The 21,414-nt window shown below is 41.1% G+C and overlaps 1 protein-coding gene across 3 annotated transcripts in view; it reads left to right on the top strand.

Annotated features, from left to right (window-relative positions):
- MIA3 (MIA SH3 domain ER export factor 3) overlaps positions 1 to 21,414 on the top strand; it is a 36,975-nt gene that overhangs the window by 14,515 nt on the left and 1,046 nt on the right. For 2 of the 3 annotated variants that reach the window (XM_035111392.2, XM_035111389.2), the window contains exons 5-27: positions 913 to 1,188; positions 3,038 to 3,177; positions 6,477 to 6,608; positions 7,363 to 7,384; positions 8,273 to 8,361; positions 8,553 to 8,630; positions 8,714 to 8,824; positions 10,680 to 10,751; positions 11,356 to 11,460; positions 14,398 to 14,520; positions 14,627 to 14,729; positions 15,206 to 15,261; positions 15,739 to 15,829; positions 16,409 to 16,547; positions 17,322 to 17,423; positions 17,503 to 17,563; positions 17,673 to 17,708; positions 17,854 to 17,921; positions 18,363 to 18,460; positions 18,563 to 18,685; positions 19,695 to 19,774; positions 19,937 to 20,008; positions 20,911 to 21,052. In XM_035111392.2, coding sequence (XP_034967283.2) covers positions 913 to 1,188; positions 3,038 to 3,177; positions 6,477 to 6,608; positions 7,363 to 7,384; positions 8,273 to 8,361; positions 8,553 to 8,630; positions 8,714 to 8,824; positions 10,680 to 10,751; positions 11,356 to 11,460; positions 14,398 to 14,520; positions 14,627 to 14,729; positions 15,206 to 15,261; positions 15,739 to 15,829; positions 16,409 to 16,547; positions 17,322 to 17,423; positions 17,503 to 17,563; positions 17,673 to 17,708; positions 17,854 to 17,921; positions 18,363 to 18,460; positions 18,563 to 18,685; positions 19,695 to 19,774; positions 19,937 to 20,008; positions 20,911 to 21,052 — 2,319 coding nt within the window. The remainder of the gene's footprint in view (positions 1 to 912; positions 1,189 to 3,037; positions 3,178 to 6,476; positions 6,609 to 7,362; positions 7,385 to 8,272; positions 8,362 to 8,552; positions 8,631 to 8,713; positions 8,825 to 10,679; positions 10,752 to 11,355; positions 11,461 to 14,397; positions 14,521 to 14,626; positions 14,730 to 15,205; positions 15,262 to 15,738; positions 15,830 to 16,408; positions 16,548 to 17,321; positions 17,424 to 17,502; positions 17,564 to 17,672; positions 17,709 to 17,853; positions 17,922 to 18,362; positions 18,461 to 18,562; positions 18,686 to 19,694; positions 19,775 to 19,936; positions 20,009 to 20,910; positions 21,053 to 21,414) is intronic. The other variant, XM_035111390.2, reaches the window with a different exon arrangement.

Below are 21,414 nucleotides of genomic sequence, written 5' to 3'. Positions count from 1 at the left end.
TATGTTCTTATAATGTTTGATTATTATATATTTGCTACATTCAAAATGAACATGAGAGATGAAGCATCAATTTGTGGAATATCATGATTTATTAAAATTCCAAACTCAAGAATGAACTTGATGACAAAAAGTTTTACCATACTGTACATTTGTTTCACCCTTAGTTTACCAACCTTGGGGTAGACAATCGTAATTTGTATTCTGTGCTACTAAGAAAAGAAAAGAAAGATTGAAAGTTTGATCAATCTTGAAAGGCCCACTGAAAATGGGCTGCATTTCCAGCTACATATAATCTACATATCCATGTTGGAGTTTTGGATGCTAATCCATAACCATTGGAAATGTTTCACTTCTTCCTTTTCAGGAACAAATGTTAAATAGTGGAAATATTTTGAGTTGGCAAGTCCTGACAATGGTCTGTAAAAACCCTGAGGCTGAATATATGTTGTTTGTTTGTTGGTCAGTTTCTTAAAATTTTAAGCTTATCTCTCCAGTTGAAAATTTATTTATTTAAAACGGAATCTGGAATTCTTCAAAGGGGTCAATCTGAAACAACAATATGCAGCAATGTTGCTGAAGCTAAGCTGGTCAGTTGGCCGGCATGGAAGAAACTGTATGTGTCCCTTGAGTTCTATGATATAAGAAAGGCAGGATAAAAACAGAATAAATTAACAGAAGTTCACAAGTCCTGCAGGGGATAGTGGCCATTCTTACCGGGGGGGGGGAGTGTTTTATATTACTAATATTTGTACTGTATTCTGAAAAATGGCTATAGAAATTCCTAATTCAGAGTTACAGAAATGAAAGTAATGTGTTTCCAAACAAATAAAAATGTGAAATTTAATTTAAGAATTAGGCAAAGTGCTGGCAGGTATATAACCTAACTAAAATATATACTTCTGTTCACTGTAGCTAATGCAAAGGAAACTGAGCATGACAGACATTCTATAGAAAGCCCTGTAGAGAACCCAGATCAAGAGTTACCACAAGATGTAGAACAGATGTCAGCAGCAAAGGAAGAAATTATTCATCCAGATCAACCAAAAGAACACAGGAATATTTTGGAAAAGACTGGAACTTCGGATGAAACAGAAATCAAGGGGGTCCTTGACAGTGACAAAATATTACCAATTGCGGATACGACTCTTACATCAATTGATTCAGGAATGGAGAGGGACGTTGTTCCAGGTAACCTTTTTGATAACTGTTGTTATTTAACTTCTTTCTCTTAACAAAAAGCAATGTAGTTTTTAAAGGAAGCATACCAAATTAAGTCTATAAAGTAGGCATATTTGTACAGTGGTGCCTTGACTTACGAATTTAATCCATTCCAAAGGCACCTTCGTAGGTCGAAAAATTCGTAAGTCGAAAAACGCCATTGGAAATGGGATTTCCCATAGGGAATGCATTGGAAACGGAAAAATTCATAAGTCAAAGCAACCCTATCTAAAAATTCTTAAGTTGAAAAATCCCTATCTAAAACCGCCACGGTTTCCTTTCAGATGTCAAGACATTCGTAAGCGCGTGGCCATTAGCCCCATTCGTAAGTCGAAAAATTCAGTTGTCGAGTCATTCATAAGTCGAGGTACCACTGTATTCAAAATGGTATATTTTGCTGATAACATTATTGTCTAGGTTTTTCTTTACAAAGAAAAATATAGAAACTTCTCATAGAATTGTGTAGAGTTGGAAAGGTACCGCAAGGGTCATCTAGTCCAACCCATTGCAATGCAAGAATATTTTGTCCAATGTGGGGCTCGAACCTACAACCCTGAGATTAAGAGTCTCATGTTCTTCCAACTCAGCCATGAATGAAATTACTTATGAAATTAAAGTTAACACCCTAATTGAGCAATTTACTATGATTGCTGAGCTTCTGGTGCATGTGGAGTTCTCCTATCCAGACGAGCGCCTGCTCATTTCTGTAGACATGACAGATTCCTCTGTACATATGGAGTTTCCTCCATTTAAATGAGAGATGCACAGAGGGCTCAGAATTTGAACCTGTGTTATAGAAATCCTACCTTGATATGCTAGTGTAAGATACTTAGTGATTATTTTGTTACCATTTTCAAGTCAACAATTCAGCAGACAAGATCTTCTAAAATTATGGTCATCAACAGAGAAAATGTATCTGCATATAAGTAAGGATCTACAAACAAATCTCTTTAGATTTAGAAAGTTTTTCTCTAAATTGTGGTATGATGATGGTATTGCATTATGAGTGAATCAGTAGTGTGTTTGAACTGACTTAACCCACTAGGGTGCAATTCTAAAGACATTTACTGGGACATATGAATTACTAATTAGTGAACACGCTTAGGATCATGCTGTTAGGTTGCAATAGTATGTGCACTTACAGCACTAGCCAGCACATATTTACTCAAAAGTAAGTCCCATGGAGTTCAAGACTTACTGTACTCAGATTGACTAATGAGTAAACAAGCTGCAATATTGAGATGTACAGGTCTGGGGCTCAATCTAGACACATTAAAAAATGTTTCAGGAAAATGCGTTGTAAACCTCATAGTGGGAAATCATGTTGGTGAAAGACGGGACTCCACAGTGCCATCTGGTGTCACAGTGTTATAACACCTATAAAATGCTTTTTCTTCACCACAGTAATGTAGCTGTGTCCTGGGATACACTTAAATTAAGACTTAAGTAGGGCCTCTGAACAAATATACAGTAATTGATAAATTTTGATTGCCTCTTCCTGCATATTTTTGGATTAGAGCCTACTTTCATGAAGTGTCTTCCTCAATGTGTAATGCACACACAATGTAGAAGAAATGTAAACAGTGAGGTCATATCCTTGTGAAATATAAAAAACTAGTCTGAATTGTGACCAGTTTTTATTGCTTTTATTTATGTATTTATGACTCTCCCTTCTTCTGAAGGGATGTGGTTGATGTACAACAGAAGATAAATGTTTTAATAATTATGCCAAAAGAAACGCATTCGTCTTTAAGATGCTTTTTTCTTTTTGCTGAAAACATTTAGTGAAAATAACATATGGAACCCTTTTTAACCTAAGGTATAATTAATGCTAAGGATGATGCCACAGAAGAGAGTACTAATCCATCAGATGCAGACTCTACCACTCCACATATTACTACTGCCTTGGATGGTGCTATCTTATCAGCAAAGGAAAATATGCGCCCCTTCACAGAGATTGTGAGTACCTATTTAACGGTGTATATAATCAGTGTGATGTTAATATCTAAATACATGCTTAATTTAAAATTTGTAAAGAAATTTAAGCAAATCGAAGGGTATGCAGCTGCCTGATCATGTGCATATGTGAGTCCCACTGTTGTTTGGTTGGGATCCCTCCCATGTAGAAATACATAGGATTGCAGCCTTATGCACCCAAGTGTGCTTGCAACAGAGTCTGAACCACGTTTACACAGAAGGATGTTTAAATACAGTGGTACCTTGGTTTTCAAACGTCTCCGTTGACAAACATTTTGGTTTTCAAACGCCATAAACCCGGAAGTAAATGCTTGTTTTTGAACACGCCTTCTGTCGAACATGTCATGCAGCTTCCATATTGAGTTTTCCGTATTGAGGCTTCCACTTCTGTCGAACATGTCATGCAGCTTCTATATTGAGTTTTCCGTATAGAGGCTTCGGCTTTCAAACGTTTCAGAACTTGAATGGTCTTCTGGAACAGATTACGTTCAAAAACCAAGGTACCACTGTAATTTCAGTGACAGTTGACTGCTGTGCAAGCATGTTTAAAATATTTATGTAAATACACACCTGGAACCCTCTATGAGAAAAGCAGCATGCAGGGCAATGATTTTTAGTTGTTGAAACCCAGCAGTAGGAACACACATGCTGCTCTCCTGCTCAAATAAGAGCCTTCATTGCCTGCTCTTCTAGACTTCCCCTTATATACAAATGGGTGGTCCCCCCCCCCATTTGCACACACCTGAATGTAAAAGGTACACGTTTGCTCTTGAAGCCAAACAGTTTTGCCTCCATAGTAACTTAAACCAGATTCGTTTGAGGGCTGAGGCCTGTGGTCGCCTCCAGCCGTGCTCTCGCTGTAACTCCAGTTCCCCGTATCCAGCGCATTCCTTCGGGAGTCAAAAGAGAGTCCACGGGAACGTACCACCCCATTGCCAAGCAAAGAGCACCCGTCCCGGTCTGTCACCGCTGCTCCCGCCCTGCCGCCCTCACCCACTTCCGGCAAGGACCCGGCGCGGCCACCTTCCCTTCCGGAATCTCCTTTCCCCCTGACCTGCCGGCACGGGCCGATGACGTCACGTGATCGCTCAAGGGTCAGCGCGAGGTGACGTGTCCCTGCGGGGAACACAGGCGCCGTATCAACGGTCGGGGAGAAACGGGCCAACTTCGCCGTCACTGCCGCCGCCTCCTTCCCGTTCAGATAGTGGCAAGCGTCTCTCCCCGCCCACCTCTCCCCGTATGGAGTCCGTCAGTCCTCCCGGCGCCCCCGGTGGCGGCGCGACGCTTCTCCTGGGGCCGCTGTCCCGGGGCTACGCATCCCTCACGGGCCGCCTTCTGGAGGTGAGCCGGGTGCTGGCGGCGAGGAAAGGAGCCGGGTGCTGGCGGCGGGGTCCCAGGAAGGGGGGGGAGTTGTAGTCGCGGGGGTTCTTGTCGCCCCCTTCTCGCAGGGAGCCCGCCTTCCAGGGCTCTTCATATTTTAACGGCTCCGAGCGCGCGTTGGGGGCTTCCGTCGCACCTGGGCAAAGGACTGCGGCGGCGGCGGCAGCAGCAGCGGCCGAGGGATGCGGGTGGGGGGTTGGGTGGAGGTGAAAGTAACCCGATGAGCCTTTAGAGACATTGCGAGGAGAAACTAGGTGAAACTAGTGCTTGAGATGACACAGGGAGAAGGGGAAACGTGGGTTTCCATCCGACTGAGGAAACGACAGGGAAGGACAGAGGAGGATTTGTTTACTCCTTGCCCCTCTCTCCACCCCCTTTTGCAGGACAGATGTGGATCCGCAGAAAAAGATTTAACAAACGCTGGTCCGGTGCTGCTGCTGGGGGTGGGGAATGTAATGCTGTTTTTAAAACGCATGCACAGCCCTCAAACAAGCTGTGCCCTGAAATGACTTTTTGCAAAATACAGAGTTCCAGAGGGGATAAACCTGTTTAGATCAGCTTTCGTAGTTCTTCCAAGTTCGTGGGCTCACAGGAGCTAGGAGTGTAGAGGAGATCAGACAATTTTCGAGGGTTCAGTAAATGGCCCTGAAGTTGCATCTTGACTGCTTTCTCTCGTCCCAGCCCCCATTTTACAGTGAGCTGCTTGTAAATGTCGCTCTGAAGCCTCATGCTCCTGTATCATGTAACCTCAAGGAAATAAATAACCTTCCAGGAAATAAATAGGGCATCCTTCCGTTCCACTTTGCAGACAACTCTAGAAAACATAAATTAGAATTATGCACATTTCAGTAAAGTTTTCTTGTGTCTATATGTTTTGGGAGAGAGGTCATATAGATCCTGTATTGCTATATGTGTCATAGGTTTCAGTATGGCGAATACCTAATTCTTCTTGTGTGGAAAGATCTATAGTGACATAGGAACCTGGAATAATTGTGTTTTGAGTTCTGTGTGAACAGAGGCCAAGTTTCTCCACCCCATCCCCTGTTTTCTGCGTACTGTATCAGTACACCTAGTGATGCAAAGGTTTCTGGGAATGAAACTGAAAGCTTGTGTAACTCTCAATAACAAGATGTTGTAAATGTGTGGTGTAATAGCAAGCTATCAAGGATCCAACAGCTTTAATTCAACATACTGTACATACCTTTGATTCAGCACACTTCACCATGGTGAAGTATGTTGAAATTTCTGATAGAATTTCTGCATTTTTGTGTTAGTGTATTGATTGTGCAGATAAAATAATAATTTACACAACTTCAAAACTTAGTAAAGTATGGGTTCTGAAATGCACTTTCTGAATTTTTAAGATATATTTTCTAATGAGGAATAATTTAAGAAAACTAACAACTTGAAAGTCATCAGGGGTTTAGACTTAAGGTTATGTTAGGTTTAACTTGGCTAAATACTTAAATGTGTAGGATGTTGTTGTTGTTGAAGAAGAAGAAATCCAAAAGCTAACAGTAACAGGGAATATTGATTTTGTTGATTGAAGAATTAAAAATTAGATTTTCTTTAAGCAAATTCAGAACAGAGGGAACTGCTTGTGAATTCCTTCCCACAACCCAGCTCAAGCTGCCTTATCTTTGGTGAGAGAACCCCTTAGATTTTGTTATACTTTACATTAAGTCCTTTCTGTTCTGGTCTGTGTGGATATTGTTAGGTTATAATTTTTGGTTGTAAGGATGAAGCTTGCCAGGCACATGAGACACAATTGGGAGTGGACCCCATTGAAATTAGTGGACATTCTTCTGTGTAAGCTTTCCTAGAAGTTTGGTGCATTTTCTAAATATGTACTCACTTGACAGCTTTTAAGAAAAATAAAAGTTTGCCAACTTTTTTCTTAGTTGGTTTCAACACTACCTGAAGACATGCAGCCTGGTCCTGACTTCCATGGACTTCCTTGGGAGCCCATTATTATTACTGCCTTTGTGGGATTTGCTACACTTGCCATTTTTTTGTGGAGAACTTGTCTATCCGTAAGTATATTTTCAAGGTCAGATACAGTATACTGATGTTTAGTTATCTGGCCCAGCTTTGACAGTTATGATTATGAAGTCGTTCAAGCTTCAATATTTGGTGTCAAATATTTCTACCTTCAACAGTAAAGCACATAAATTTATTTTAAATACTTTTTAATGAAGTGTTTTAACAGAAAACAAGTCAGTGCTGAACATTTGTGTCAAAAGTGCCACATTGACACTTACTGGAAACGCACTGTTCTGCAGTTGCTAAATCCAATGTTAAAATTGGACTATAAATAGTAATGGGAAAGATGGGTCCTTGCTAGACAGTTTCAGTACTGATAATATGGATAACAATCTACATTCTCAAAATAAAGGGAGAAGTTTCTATAATAATTTGTGTGGCAAGTTTATTATTGCCACAAATTACAACATTATCAATGATAGAATGGCTTGACGGGCAAGCTTCAAACTGGTACTTTACTTGTTGCTCTTTTATTATAGTTTCAAAATCAAATGTTTTTAATTGTACCCACACAGTAGTTGAGTAACCAGAACTTTGGCCTGACTTTATTAGAATGACTCTAATAAAAAGCTTTTATTAGAAGCCTGCTTGCATAATGTAAATTGATACTTGCAATGGAAACCATACTTGTGTTGGTATTTCTTGAAGCGGTTACTGACAAACATTTACATTTCATTGTTGATGGCATTACTAAAATGGCATAATCTTTCTCATAATGCTGTCTTTTATCCATTCCTTTTGTAGGTAAAGAGTAGAATGTATCAAGGTAGGAATATTTTGTACTTGCGATATTGCAAATTGTATGGCAGGATTGCTTTATTGCTTAATATAACTTTGAGCACTTAGTATCAGAATTTATTATTTAATACCACGTGTATAAAGAGCCATTTGGACAATCTGGTATTCTGGCTGCTCTTTACTCTGATTGTCTGGGTAGACCAGGTTGTAATCCAAAGATGGCATGTACCAGTCCCTCAGGTGTTTTCCTGGATCCACAGGAACTACCACGTCTGTCTCTACACCTTTGTGCTGTGCTGGATTCTACTTAGGAGAATCTCCCAAGGGTGGGGTTTTTGTTTTTTTTGAGAGGGTGGGGAAAGCAGTGAGAAAGGAAGGCCTGAGAAGCTTTGGTGTGTATACAGGCCTTTGAATTCTGCCTGTTTCCAATAGTCCCCTTTGTACTGTCTGCCTAACTCTTTCCAATGCATCTTGAACGTGTCTTTTCACACTTCCTCACTGAAGCTTTGACATAATAGGTTTCAGTATGAAGAATACCTTCCCCTTGAGTCCCCAAGAAGGGTCATAATGTGGTGTGTCTGATAGCATAAAATGCAGGAGCTTCACACTGAAGCCTATTAGAAGATCTCCAGGATGAGAAAAGAGCCCTTTTTTCCAGTGAACTGCATGCACACTGGTGTTGACAGCCCCAGTTCAGGGAAACTGGACCCAAGTTGAATGATAGATCCATGATATATTGTGATGTCTAAGCTCACCATTTTCAGCAGTTGACATCAGTGTTGTTGTGGGGTGGGGGCCATGCTGGGGCATTTTTTATTTGTAATTGTTGAGGTACATGTGATGTGTAAGGGTTAGCAAAGTAGCCTAGTTCTACAGAAAAATGTTCCACATTTGTCCCTAATTTTCTTTTTTCTAGTGACAGAAAAACAACTTGTAGAAAAAATTAAGACTCTCTTAAAAGAAAAGACAGAAATCTTAGAAAAGATGTCGGAATATGATCAAAAGGTATTGTGCCGTCTGCATGTCTTTATTATTCTGCAGTTAAAATTTTAATATCAGTGTTTGGATAATCTAAAATGTGCATGTCCTCTACTCTCTTTTAGTGGTATAATTGGGAAGATCATAATCTGGGATATCAAAAATGAAATTAATGTTAAGTTTCTACTTTACATGTTTGTTTGTTTTCTTTTTAAAAGATAAAAGCAGCAAAAGAAGCTGTGAACAAGGCCCAGAAACAAAACACAAATCTCTCAGATGAGGCCACAGGGCTTAAGGTATGAAACAAGGATTTTATTCTTATGACAGATGTTTAAAATATTTAAACAAAATAAACATATCTTTCCATTGCTGTTAAAAGGACACAATCAGGGGGCTTAAAGAAACGAACAATCTGTTAGACGATCGAGTGAAAAAATTGCACACCATGCTAGAAACTGAGAAAGAGCACTACTCAGAGAAACAGAAACAAGTAAGCAAATTTTCCTACTGGCTGTTGGTATGTTTGAGAGTGTGGTTAAGCTCCTTGGAAAGGTGATGGTGGTTGAGAACTTCATGAACACTTAAAGAGATGAAATTTGACATTAAATTCTGTAATCTGTTTAATATTTAAATGTCGGCACTTACGATTGAAAAGTCCCGTAACTCATATTTTCCATTGGGTTTTGCAAACCTGACCATTTTTGTGTGATGTGGGCCTTCACTGCTTTGGAATTCACACAAATGGCTCTTGTCAGTCACACATCCTTAGAATTTCCCCTGGAATGTTCTATCTACGCTCATGCCTTTAAGCTTTATTTTCAATATTTCTCCTAAGTTCTGAAGAAAAATATTCAGGAGAGTTAATGGTAACTTTTAAGTTAATAATCTTACAACATTTATAGAATTGTAGAGTTGGACAGGACCCCCAGGGTCATCCATAGCTGCCAAGTTTTCCCTTTTCTCACGAGGAAGCCTATTCAGCATAAGGGAATTTACCTTTAAAAAAGGGATAACTTGGCAGCTATGTAGTCATCTAGTTCAACCCCCTGCAATGTAGGAATCTCAGGTAAAGAATCCATGAGAGATAGCCACCCAAGCTCTGCTTAAAAACCTCCAAAGAAGGAAAGTCCACCACCTTCTGAAGAAGTCCTTTACACTGTTGAACAGCTGCTACTGTCAGAATCTCCTTTCTTATAGCTTGAATCCATTTGTTTGGGTCCTATCCTCTGAAGAAGGATAAAACGAGCTTGCTCCATCTTCCATGTGACAGCCCGTTAGACAATGGCATAGCGTGCATTGCCAGCACCTGGGACAAGTCGTGGATTGCGCCCACTACCCACCTTGTAGTGCACCCTTGTGGTGGCTGCTTCTTACAGAGGCTGCCTGCTGGTTGCTCTGTTTGCCCTCATCTCAGTGAGCTCCCAGTGGGAGCTGCGGCTGGCACTCCTTGGTGGACTTGGCAGCATCCCAGCAGTGCTGGAGCCGCAGCTGCAGCAGGCCTAGGAGGAGGGTGGCAGAGAGTAGGCCAAGCACAATCCTTCCCTGGCCACCTCTCCTTGGCCATGCAGTGCGAGGGGTGGTGCTGGTGGACCCGAGTGGGTGGCTCTCCTCTGCATTCCGACCTCAGGGCATGCATCTTGCCCAAGGACACACACCAGGAGGGAGGCCATAGGGAAGGACCAGTGTGGGCCAGGGGCAGGTGTCCCTTCTTTGGGACCTAAAGCAAACATTTAGGCTCTCCAAATGCTGCTGAACTACAATACCCATCACCTCTTGTGGAGTTGGCTGAGGTTGATGGAAGTTGGAGTCCAACAACATGCCTGATCCCTGACCTTAAGCATACTGATAATGCTTAACATTTATTTAGCACATTGCAGTCAGTATTCAGAGTACTTTATAGAGCTTATTTCAGTCCTTGCAACAGTGCTATAAGGTAGGATAGTAGTATCCACATATTGTGCTGGTGAGACTGAGAAATAGTGACTTGTTTGCCTAAAGCTATTTATGAATGTTCTCCTGACGCAATATGAGCCAGTATTCCAGCTCAATATGTAGTTACTATGCTATCTTTTTCTTATTCTGAGACTAGTAAATGTGTTTAGGTATCTATGGTATGCTCCTCCTTTCTTTGAGGGGATAAGAAACCTATTACTCAACACAGATGGGTCTTTGTAACTGGGTTTCATTACAGAACTTGAAATAAATTATATTAGGTTGCTGGTAACCTGAAGGCCAGCTTAACTACCCACTAGTTTACGTACTTATACATCTCAGTAAATGTAATGTCAGTATAACTCTTTCGTTTTCAAGCCCAATATGTATGCCTTTTTTGTTTCTATTCACAGCTCACAGAAGCGCAGAAGTCTTTGGAGAACTTCCAAGAAGTCATCACATTGCATTCTATAGAGCTCTCTGAGGTAACACATCTGGATTTTGAATTCAAGTAAATCTTTGACCTGATATCCGTATCACTTTAAACTACAGTTAAAAACAAATTACTGTTCAGTGTGAATGCACAACTTGCTGGTGCATGCTGCAGAAAAGTTCTTATTCTGCTCTTCGCACTCCTGCTGTGCTACCAGGACCAATTAAGTGTCTGGCTTGTCCTGATGTTCAAATAAACAAACCCATGAGTAATAAACAAAAGTTTGGTCTTGGCTTACTGCTTTGTTCAGGGTTAATACAATGAGCCTGGGTTTGAACATCACAAGAAGCGAGAATCTGTCATGTTTCAAGGTGGTGCAAGGGGAGGAATGTTGCAGGAATTTTTATTTTTAACCATGGTTTAATGGGAGGTATGGTCTCCACTGTGGGAGGCAGTGGAAGACAGGAGTGCCTGGTGTGCTATGGTCCATGGGGTCACGAAGAGTCAGACACGACTAAACAACAGCAACATGGTCGCCCAAGATAATCGAAGAATCTAAATTCTAAATGTTGTGGGTTATTAAATTCTTCTGGGCTTTTTTGGTGTAAACTAGCATTTTTATGTGATTTGCATATTGAAATTATTGGAATTTTTAGGTGCAGATAGCTCTTAATGAAGCTAAACTAAGTGAAGAAAAAGTGAAGTCTGAATTGAGTCGTATTCAAGAAGAGAATATGAGACTTAAGAAGAGTAAGGAGCAAGTGAGTGTGTCGTTTTTGTTAAACTGCTATTCTTCATAAATTAGGCTTTGCTTTGTGAACATAACAGACCAAGTTAATTCTGCTTGAAAACTTTGCTCATTTTAAAATATTGAGGGGCATGGGTTGTTGTTGGTATCTATCTGTCTTGAGAGACAGTGGAGTGCACCTCCGCAGGTGAAGTCTAAACGCTGTGTTAGCAGCACCGAAGTGAGCTCTCTGGGATGTAAGCCTGGGCAGTATATATGGTGGTCCTGGACCATCTAGACAACAAGACTCTCAGCCTCACTGATGTGGTCCAAAGGAAAGCAGAGCAATATGTTTTGCACCAGATTTGCTGGAGTTGCCTGTACAAGGCACAATCCAACCATCTTAGTGACTCTGTTCAGGGTTTGTGTAATGTTTACTCCTTAGCCTTTTCCTCTCCTGAAGATATCCCATAAGGCAGCAGAAGTTTAGGCTCAGGGTTTTCCTTCTCCTAGATGGGCTACCTTCTCAGGTTAATAAGGCCCATCTGCCCCTTACTTCCCTCTACAGCATGTGCAGAAACCACCTTCTTGACTGTTGGACCCACTATTGGTCTTGTGCAGTCAGAGATTGGGCAGTAGCTGGGCAGCACTAGGGAAGGAGACAAAGGACAATGAAGATAGTTAGGTGCTGCTGTGAGTGTGGCAAACTCTAGGGGAAGCCTTGGGGAAACAGTTGACCCCCAGGAAAGCAGGGATGGGGAACCCTCTTTCTATTGAGGGCTGTCTGACGGCAGTGGGCAAAACCAATGGTGGGCAGGCCAGGCTTGTGTAACTCATTTCAAGGGATGGTTCTTTATTTAGTAAAAGCCATATTTAATATTTTTCCTTGGAAAAGCAATATTAGGAACATTTGTTGCCATCATAAAGGCATTGCTTAATATCTTCCTCCTTTAGCAGAACAATGTGGGAGGAATGCAAGAATAGGGAAGGGAAGGAACAAGAGTCTGATAACTCTGGGGACATAAAACTGGCTGAAGGTTTCATCCAGCCTCTGGAATACACATTGTCCAATCCTAAGCTAATGGATTGTTGCAATCAGGGATGGTGAATTTCTTTGGCGATTCTCAGCAAAAAGAATACTTTAGATCTGTAATGCAAGTGTCATGCTTATCCGTTAGCTGAGATGGTATTGTTTTGCATCCCCATCTGTGCACAGTAGCTAAGGAGCAGCAGCAGTCTTTGTAGATGTATTTGACCCTAGATATATTTGACCAGTGCTTTTTTTCTGGGGGTACGCATGCCCCTAAACATTTTGTGAATCTTTGTACTTTTGTCCATTTACTGTCTTTATTTTCCCCAATTTGAACTATAAAATGGTGATTTTCTTGAGTCAAAATGAGAGTACCCATAAACATTTTTTTTGAAAAAAGCACTGTATTTGACCCTATCGAGCTTCACACTTTCTTTTATTAAATCAAAAAAATTCCTTCAGTAGCACCTTAAAGACCAACTAAGTTTTTATTTTGGTATGAGCTTTCGTGTGCATGCACACTTCTTCAGATACAGTGAATTATTAAATCCTTTGCTTATATCACAAGTACAGTTCTTTACAGTGAATTATACTTGCTGTCCTGTTTAAAGTTGGTCATTGCAAAGACAGTCTGGAACCCCAATGCTAGGAGGCTGATTTTCATTGCTCTGTGAGAGAATGAAACCTGATGGTGGTGCCTCTAGTTCCTGTGACTGGCAAGAACAGCTGCCCACCCCACCCCCACAGCCATGCTCAATGTTGTTCCTGTGCAGATTCCTAGTGTCCGAAAGGTCATTTCTGGCCATGCTCTTCAGTGTCTTCCTAACTTAAAGTTACATCCATATGATGCCAGAACATAAGTGACATGGTGAAAGCACATTGAACAAGAAATACTTTTTGACCTTGAGAGAGAAAAAATGAAAGCTGATGAGAAGTCCAGGTCAAACTTCCTTAGTTGCTGATTCCTAGACTGTTGGAAGAAATTACTATAGCTATACCGGTAGTTACCAGACCTTCTCTTCCCATGACTTCTGACAACAGCCATGTTCTGTTAACGTTTGTTACATTGATGATATTGGAGCAAGAGAAGATGGAACCTTGGTAGAAGTGAAACATGAATGCACCCAAGTGGTTAGGAAATCCCACCATAGGAGCTGCCAGCTACAATATTTAACTCATGTAGAATACCTACATCTTCATTTCTATCCCTGAGAAGCTCTCAAGCTCTCACCCAAAATGTTGTCCCCATCTGGTTTTGGGAACTCTCTATGGTTCTCTGACACAGTGAAGTGGGGATGAACAGCGAGATCATGCTCAGCTTATGATGAAGGCAAGCCTCCCCTTGCTGACAGTTGACACTGATGGGCAGCAGCTCCTACTGAGGTCATTTGAGGCAAGAGAATATACCATATACAGTACCATACACTTACAATACACTTCCTCAGTATAATGAAAAACTGGAGAAGGTGGAAACATTCAACAATGAGTTCTAAAGGAAATATAGATGGTTAGACAGATGCTGAAGATGCATGTTATGGTTAGGTGAATCCCATCCTGGATTCCTTTATGTATTGGGTGGGTGCCTTATGACAGCTTTAGAAATAGTTGGGTGCTGCTGTGAAATAGTTGTTGCTCCTCTGTGCAGTCCACCCACCCCTCCTGTTTTCTGGTTATTATAAGATGATATCTAAATATATCAGTTAAAGTTGTGCTTTCATTTTAAAGGATTTTGTGCATGTGCAGATGATCATTCTTTTGTGTGTGCCTCCCCTCATGAGCCAGCATTATTTTTAAAGGGGTGGTATGCTCTGTTTTGTTTTGGCACAACTTTAACTTGGACATATCTAGCAACTCTGGTGTAGTTTTAAAACCTGATGGCCTGAGTTACATGATGTATGTCATCCCAGTAATGCTGTTAATATTGTACTTGTGTTCTTTCAGCTGCTGCAACAAGCAGAAGGCTGGAGTGAGAGGCACAGTGAGCTCAGTGAACAGATCAAGTTGTATCAGAAATCACAGAATGATATGGAAGAAGCACTTGCCTATAAAGAAAATGAAATTGAAGTAAGCTCTCTTAAAGAACTTCTGTGTTCATGACCCTGTGAGTGAACTACTTCACCTAATGTTGTGGTCCTTTAGTTTAAAATTTGGCTTTTTGCTGCTGCTTTAGGTTTTGACTAACTGCATTATGCAGCTGAAGCAGCTTGATGCAGAATCTGAGTCAGAAGGCAAGAGGGATGATGGAAATGATCTGGCCAATGGAGAGCTCTCAGGTACTAAAATCTTAAATAACCTGATATACCATTCAAGCAGCTAATATTGAGGAAGCAATAGCTGAAGTCTGCTAGGGGCAATGGTAAACAACAGTGAATAGTTAACATCTGTTATGTGTCAAATAGGAACAGATACTCCTAATGCAAAAGATCAGAAATTAAGATGTTCATCTCTAACATACTGGCTATGTCACTGAGAAGTAAATTTCTCAACTTTGAATTATATCTGTAATGTGAGCAATTCATCAGATAAATGTAACTGGATTGGATTGCCATTGTGATCTGTCCTTTCTTGAGTCAATCGTGAACATCAGTAGCTTTTAATTCCTATAACTGAAATATTTTCCTGATTCATGTTGAAATGTGTTGCTTTCATCTGTACACTTCTGAAAAATTATCTATGGAGATTTCCTCTTGCCAGGTTTTGAAAATTTTGCTTAAACAGATACAATGAAAATAATTTTTCTCCCTTCTAGATACCAGGAATGAAAAGATGAAGAATCAGATTAAACAGATGATGGATGTTTCAAGGGTATAACACAGATGCTTCCAATCTTTCTGGGACAGTGGGCACATTTGGGATTCTTGAAGTGTCATAGCAGTTTCACAAAAATGCTGCCATGGGGGCATGTACATTCATAAAATGGCTACTGTGTGGCCATGCCCAAGCACAAAACACTCATTTCACATAACACATACTGGGTAGGCTGAAAGATAACTATCCCACGGATCTGAGTCCAAGCAGAGCCCCAAAATACAAAATTCTTTTGAACCCATGTTAACACAGATCCCTTCCTCTCCCCCACCATAGTGTAGAAGCTCACAAAAATCTGAAACGCCTCCAGTAATATTCCACTAGTTATAGTGGTTCTCAAAGGTGCTGTGAGAGAATCTGGGGGCAGTTTGGTACATGAAGTAACCCCGTGAAAACATTGATTTGTGTAATCAATATGGCCCAAGTTTGTATTCCAGGAGAGTGTTTCATTGGCCATTTGTTGCCTTTTTGCAGGTAAAAACAACATTATCTATCATTGAAGAAGAAAGAGATCACATGCGGTCCAAACTTAATGATGAAGTAGCAGCAAGGCATGAGTTGGAAGGTGTGTTCAGCAAATATATAATTTGTAATGACAAGTTCTTTAAAAGAAACCACTGCAGTAACTCATCAGTTAAGGGAGTTCCCATTTCCATTCGTTGGTAGACTAGAAACCTTTAGGCACAGGAATGGTTGGTTAGTTCAAATCAGTCAATGAAATCCATCTGCTTCACCCTGTTTTTTGTCCCTAATACTTCCCTTGCCAGTGTGTAATGATGTGGTGACAGTAGAGACTACAGTCAATCGCTTAGACCTCTCACAGTCTCAGCTCTAGATCCAGCAACTGCGTTCCCCATTGGCTGGCATTCATCAGTCTTCTAGACATTCTTTGTCTGCTCATTTCCTTCAGGCCAAGAGAACATAGGGCCTAGAAAAAGGGAACAGTTGTGCATAGTGTAGCCCAGTTTCTCCAAGTCACTGGTCTGCCTCTGTGTGAAGCTTATTTCCACCCAAATTTGCAGTTTTTCCTTCTGTCATAGAGCCTGGAGTGAAAACTGTCTTGTTTCCTGAGCAATTGAATGTTCTGTGTCACCGTATCTTAGCTCTTACAAATGTTGTACTAAATAGGTTTGTCTTATTGCAGAGCAAATCAAGAAGCTGGAACATGATTCTTGTTCCTTGCAGAGAGCAAAATCTCAGCTAGAAAGTGAATGTAAAACTCTACAACAGAAAGTGGAGATTCTCAATGAGCTTTATCAGCAGAAGGAAATGGCACTTCAGAAGTAAGTACTGGACTTTTAAAGGTGACAAAATACCGCAAAACATGGTATAAATCAGTTTACCCCAATCTGGCACTCTTCAGATGTTTTGGATGACCTCTCATCAACCCAACCAACATGGCCAGTTGTCAAGAGATGATAGGAATTGTAGTCCAACTGTATTTGGAAGGAATAAGGTTCTGGAAAGCTTGTGTAAGCTATAACATCATTTTGCTCTTTTTCTGTTTACCTTTCATAGACTCATAGAAACTTAGGGTTGAAAGGGACCCAAGGGTCATCTAGTCCAACCCCCTGCAATGCAGGAATCTCAGCTAAAGCATCCATGACAGATGGCTATCCAACGTCTGCCTAAAAAACTCCAAGGAAGGAGAGTTCACCACCTCTCATGGGAGTTTGTTCTACTGCTGAACAGCTTTTGCTGTCAGAAAGTTTTTCCAAATGTTTAGTCAGAATATCCTTTCTTGTAACTTGAAGCCAGAGCCTTGAGTCTTAACCCTGAAGAGCAGGAGAAAACAAGCATGTTCCCTCTGCCATGTGATAGCCCTTAAGATATTTGAAGATGGCTCTCATATCTCTTCTCAGACTCCTCTTTTCCGGGCTAAACATACCCAGCTTCTGTTTTTTCAGCCATTCCAAATGGGCTAGAATTGATCCCCATAGCTGCAAATAATTTTTTTAAAAAATATTTTACCCCACCATTGAATCAAGGAGAGGCTGAAATGCCAATTGACAATTTGTCATGGTTGAGGATTAATTATACCTAATATTCTGCTTTAGGAAGTTGACACAAGAAGAGTATGAGCGTCAAGAGAAGGAACAGAAGCTCTCTGCTGCTGATGAAAAAGCAGTCCTGGCAGTTGAAGACGTGAAAAAATACAAGTAAATTGATTGATTGATGAATGTAATGTCTCATATTTTCAGACAGTGAACAGAAGTAATCTCTCAAATTCTTTGACAGAAAGAGAATTGACGAAATTGTTGAAGAACTGCAACAAACAGAGCGATCTTACAAGAATCAGGTGTGATGCTATCCCAATAAATCTTTCTGAAGCAGTAGATGTAGGATATAAACCAATGTGCAGACTCAAATAAACTTTTCTTCCTTCTTTCCTTCCTTAATGTTTTAAGATTGACATCCATGAGAAGAAGGCCCATGAGAATTGGGTAAGGATTTTATTAAAGCATATAAAAATACCTTTTCATATAGTTGAGCAGGGCAGTTAATGCTTTTCGCAGAGCAGCAGCAATTAGCCTTTAATGTGTATTTCCCTAGCAGAACGTGACTTTCACTATTTTTTTTCTATTGCAGCTCATAGCACGTTCTGCAGAAAGGGCATTAGCCGAAGAAAAAAGGGAAAATTCCAACTTAAGGCTCAAGTAAGTATGTTCTCTACTTGGTAACTACAAATGGTGCTTGGTTTTATAGACTGCCACTAATAGTAAGCTATTCACAACTGCAGGTTTCTTGGTGAAATTGCATATTATTTAATGGCAAATTCCTTTAGTGCACCCATTCCTGCCCCACCTAGCGCTTGCGCGCCACACCAAGATGCTCAAGCATCCTGCCGCTGTGATGCCAGCGCTCGTGTGCCAGGTGGAGAATGGGGAGTGCAGAGCAGGGCTCCGTGCTCAACCTTCTCTTCCCCACACGACATTGGCAGGGATTAGGAAGTGGAGTAGGGGCTACAGGATTTTGGAGGAGCCCAGCCCCCTCCTTGAAAAAATGCCCCCAACCACCTGGCGCACCTGCTTCAGCGCTATATCGTACAAGCATGAATGCACTTTGAGATTAACTTTCGGGTTTTTTTCCCTTAATAGATTAATAGAGATGGATCAGAAATTAGCTGCGCTTCAGAGACCACTAATTGTGAAACCAACTGCAGGCCGACCAGACCATCAAGCTGCCCCTCGCAGAGGTAAATGCTCTGTTCACCTTTTGCTAAGGATCTGAAATGTCAAGTCTAACATTTCAGAAAAGGAAATAAAAGGTTGACACCAGTGACCATGCTTTATTACAGGTCCATTAAGCCGAGATGGATCCTTTGGGCCCTCACCTGTGAGCGGGGGAGCTCCTTCCCCACCGCTGATGATGGAACCCCTTGGGCGGCCACTTTCTGCCAATCCGAGAGAAGGTTCAAGAGGTGAAGATGGCAATAAATCAATCCTTTTTCTTTCTTCCTTAGGTTGTCTTGCTATAGAAGCATACTTTATTATCATTGAACACTTTAAACTTTTATAAAGGGCCAATTTTTTTATTTTTACGAAATTCTCTCACTTTTCCTTCTTTGGCTTAAGAATGAAAATAGTAAAAATAACAAAGCAGTCCTAAATTAGCCAGGATGGCACATTGTGTTTAAAGATGTTGGGTTATAATCCAGTTAATTTTAAGCCTTTTTCTGTCCTGTTGACCTTAATAGGAAAATAAAGCACCTTATTTTTTGCTAGCATAGGTGCATAGTTTGTAAATGGAGTAATCATTAATGCCACAGTACTATGCTACCGTAATTACATTCTGCCCTTTCTCCAAGGAGTTCAGAATGGTGTGCAAAGTTTTCTCCCTCCCCCCCTTTATCCTCAAACCTGAGAGGTAGTTTAGGCTGAAAGTCATTGGCTAAGGTTGCTCAATGAGCTTCCTGGCTGAGTGAGTGTTTGAAACTGGGTCTCCCTGGTCCTAGTCCAATGCTCAAACCACTGCACACGTTACTGTTCAGGGAGGAAGGGAGTGCATAGTTCAGGTCTCTAAACCAGAAGTAGGGAATATTTGCTCCTCCAGATGTTGCTGAGCTACAACTCCCATTCTGTCTGACCATTGGCTGTGCTGGCTGGTGCTTAGAAGCCATTAGGGCATGAAAGTGGTATATAAATTGAGAAATAATAATTTTTAACAAAATGTACATACCACTTAGAAGAAAAGATCTCCGAGTTGTAGACAAGCAACAAGTGGGTGTCCACAGATTCCTCATCATTGCTCCAAACAATGCTGCAGAAATAACTGCTCACCAAGCTATGACTTCCTGAAGACATTCTGAACTATCTAGAAGAATGTCTGTTCCAGGCAAGATCAGAGACTGCAGCTATACCAGTGGCAGGTCAACTGAGAAAGTGCATTTCCTTTCAAAGCGGTATAAAATATGTGGTCTTTCTCTTTAGAGCTTGGCCCTGCTGTAGCATCCCTAATGACCTGTGGGCCAAGGACATCATCTCCTGCTGCTGCAGTAGTGGATGGAATGGTAAGCAAGGGGCAGGGAGGTTTTTTAAAAAATTCTGAGATGACATTTTGGGAAGAACCATGTGTGTTACCCCACTGTACGAGTCACATCACCTCTTACATATCATGTTCTTATTTTGTCTATCATCTTACTGTCTTTATGTTGCTGGGGGGGAAAATAAAGCCAAACCCTCCCAAAGAGCCTGAAGCCCCCTGTGTTTCTACTGCCCCACCTTCATCTGTTGAAGCAACTGCAGTGAGTACCAAGAGGCTGGGAATGGTGCTTTTGCTTTTTCCTGGTTTGATGGAGAGGAGCATGATGCTTCATATCTCGGCATGACAAAATGAGCCCCGCGAGACTCATTTTAGGCTACAACTCTTCTGGGGCTTCTTGACTTCCTAAGGTTGCATACATTGGTGAGGACAGCTAACATATACTACATCTGTAAAAGCTATGCTTTGGTCCTGAGTTATTTTCTAGAAATCTAATATAGTAGATATTTGAGGCTTTTTTTTTAATCCCTTGGGTACTCTCTCAATTTCTTTGTGTTTAAATTATTAACTGTTTGTGTGGGTTTGCTGATGCTTTAAGAAATACTAACTACTGTACATGGATGATGGTTTTAGGTGGCTAAATATTCAGGATTGTAACTTAGTTGAAACACCTGTTTTTTGTATAGCCAGAGTATTCAGGAAAAGGAAAATCCCCATACCAGCGGTGGGGAACCTTTTTCAGTTTGGGAGCAGCATTGCCTTGTGCAGTCTGCATCCCAATCATGGGTGGAGTCAGAGGCAAAAGTAGGTTGGGCAATGGATGAGAGTCTAGCAGGCTACATTCCTGTCAAAATTTGAAGATTCCTACACACACAAGACTACATTCTCTGTTTAGGCAAGGAACAGGCATAGTCTTAACCAGGCAAAAGCACTTGATGGACATGGAAAAGGCTGTGCAAGGAGGAGTTTAGTCTGATGCTCATTTAGAGAGGTCTGGAGGGCTGCAACTGGTTCCCTAGCCTGAGATTCCTCACCCCTGTTCAGTAGTATGCAGTGAAAATGAGTTTGAAAATACATAGCTTTCAAACACTAACATTTTTGGTGGAAGATCAGTTTTATATTTCACTGGTGTATACAGTAGATTAACCTTTCTGTCTTACACAGGTTAACATGGGTCCTAAAGTCCCACCACCTTACCCAGGGCCGCCCGTAATGGGACCGCCAGCAGTTGGACATTTGCCACCACCTCCAGTTCGCGTTGGACTTCCACCCCGGCTACCCTATGGACCTCGGCCTCTTCCTTTAGGTATGGTTGCTTTTGCATTGTGCTATATATAGAGGGGGGGAGAGATGTTTAATTGAATTAGCATTACAGGTTCAAGAATCTTTCTCACAACCTGTTGCAGAACAGTTATCTTTTCAGCAAGGAGTGAGTGGGCAGGGGTGCCTCATGTTGTATTTGTGAGAGCTGAGCAATGGTAGCAATACTAATTTGAGAGCCATAACCTGCTTTGAATATTGGCTGAAGTATTTCATCTGAATATTGCCTTGATAGATTTGCTGATTCTGTTGATAGCAAAGCACAGTTGCAACTAGGTAGGAAAAGGACTGGAAGTGACAAGAGAGGCATTCAAAATACAGATGGTTCCTCTTCTGAGAAGTGGAACA

The sequence above is a fragment of the Zootoca vivipara genome, chromosome 3 (genome assembly GCF_963506605.1).
Source record: "Zootoca vivipara chromosome 3, rZooViv1.1, whole genome shotgun sequence".
Taxonomy (NCBI): domain Eukaryota; kingdom Metazoa; phylum Chordata; class Lepidosauria; order Squamata; family Lacertidae; genus Zootoca; species Zootoca vivipara.
Note: the sequence above shows the minus strand (reverse complement) of the source record. Positions and strands in the feature narration are given on the sequence as shown.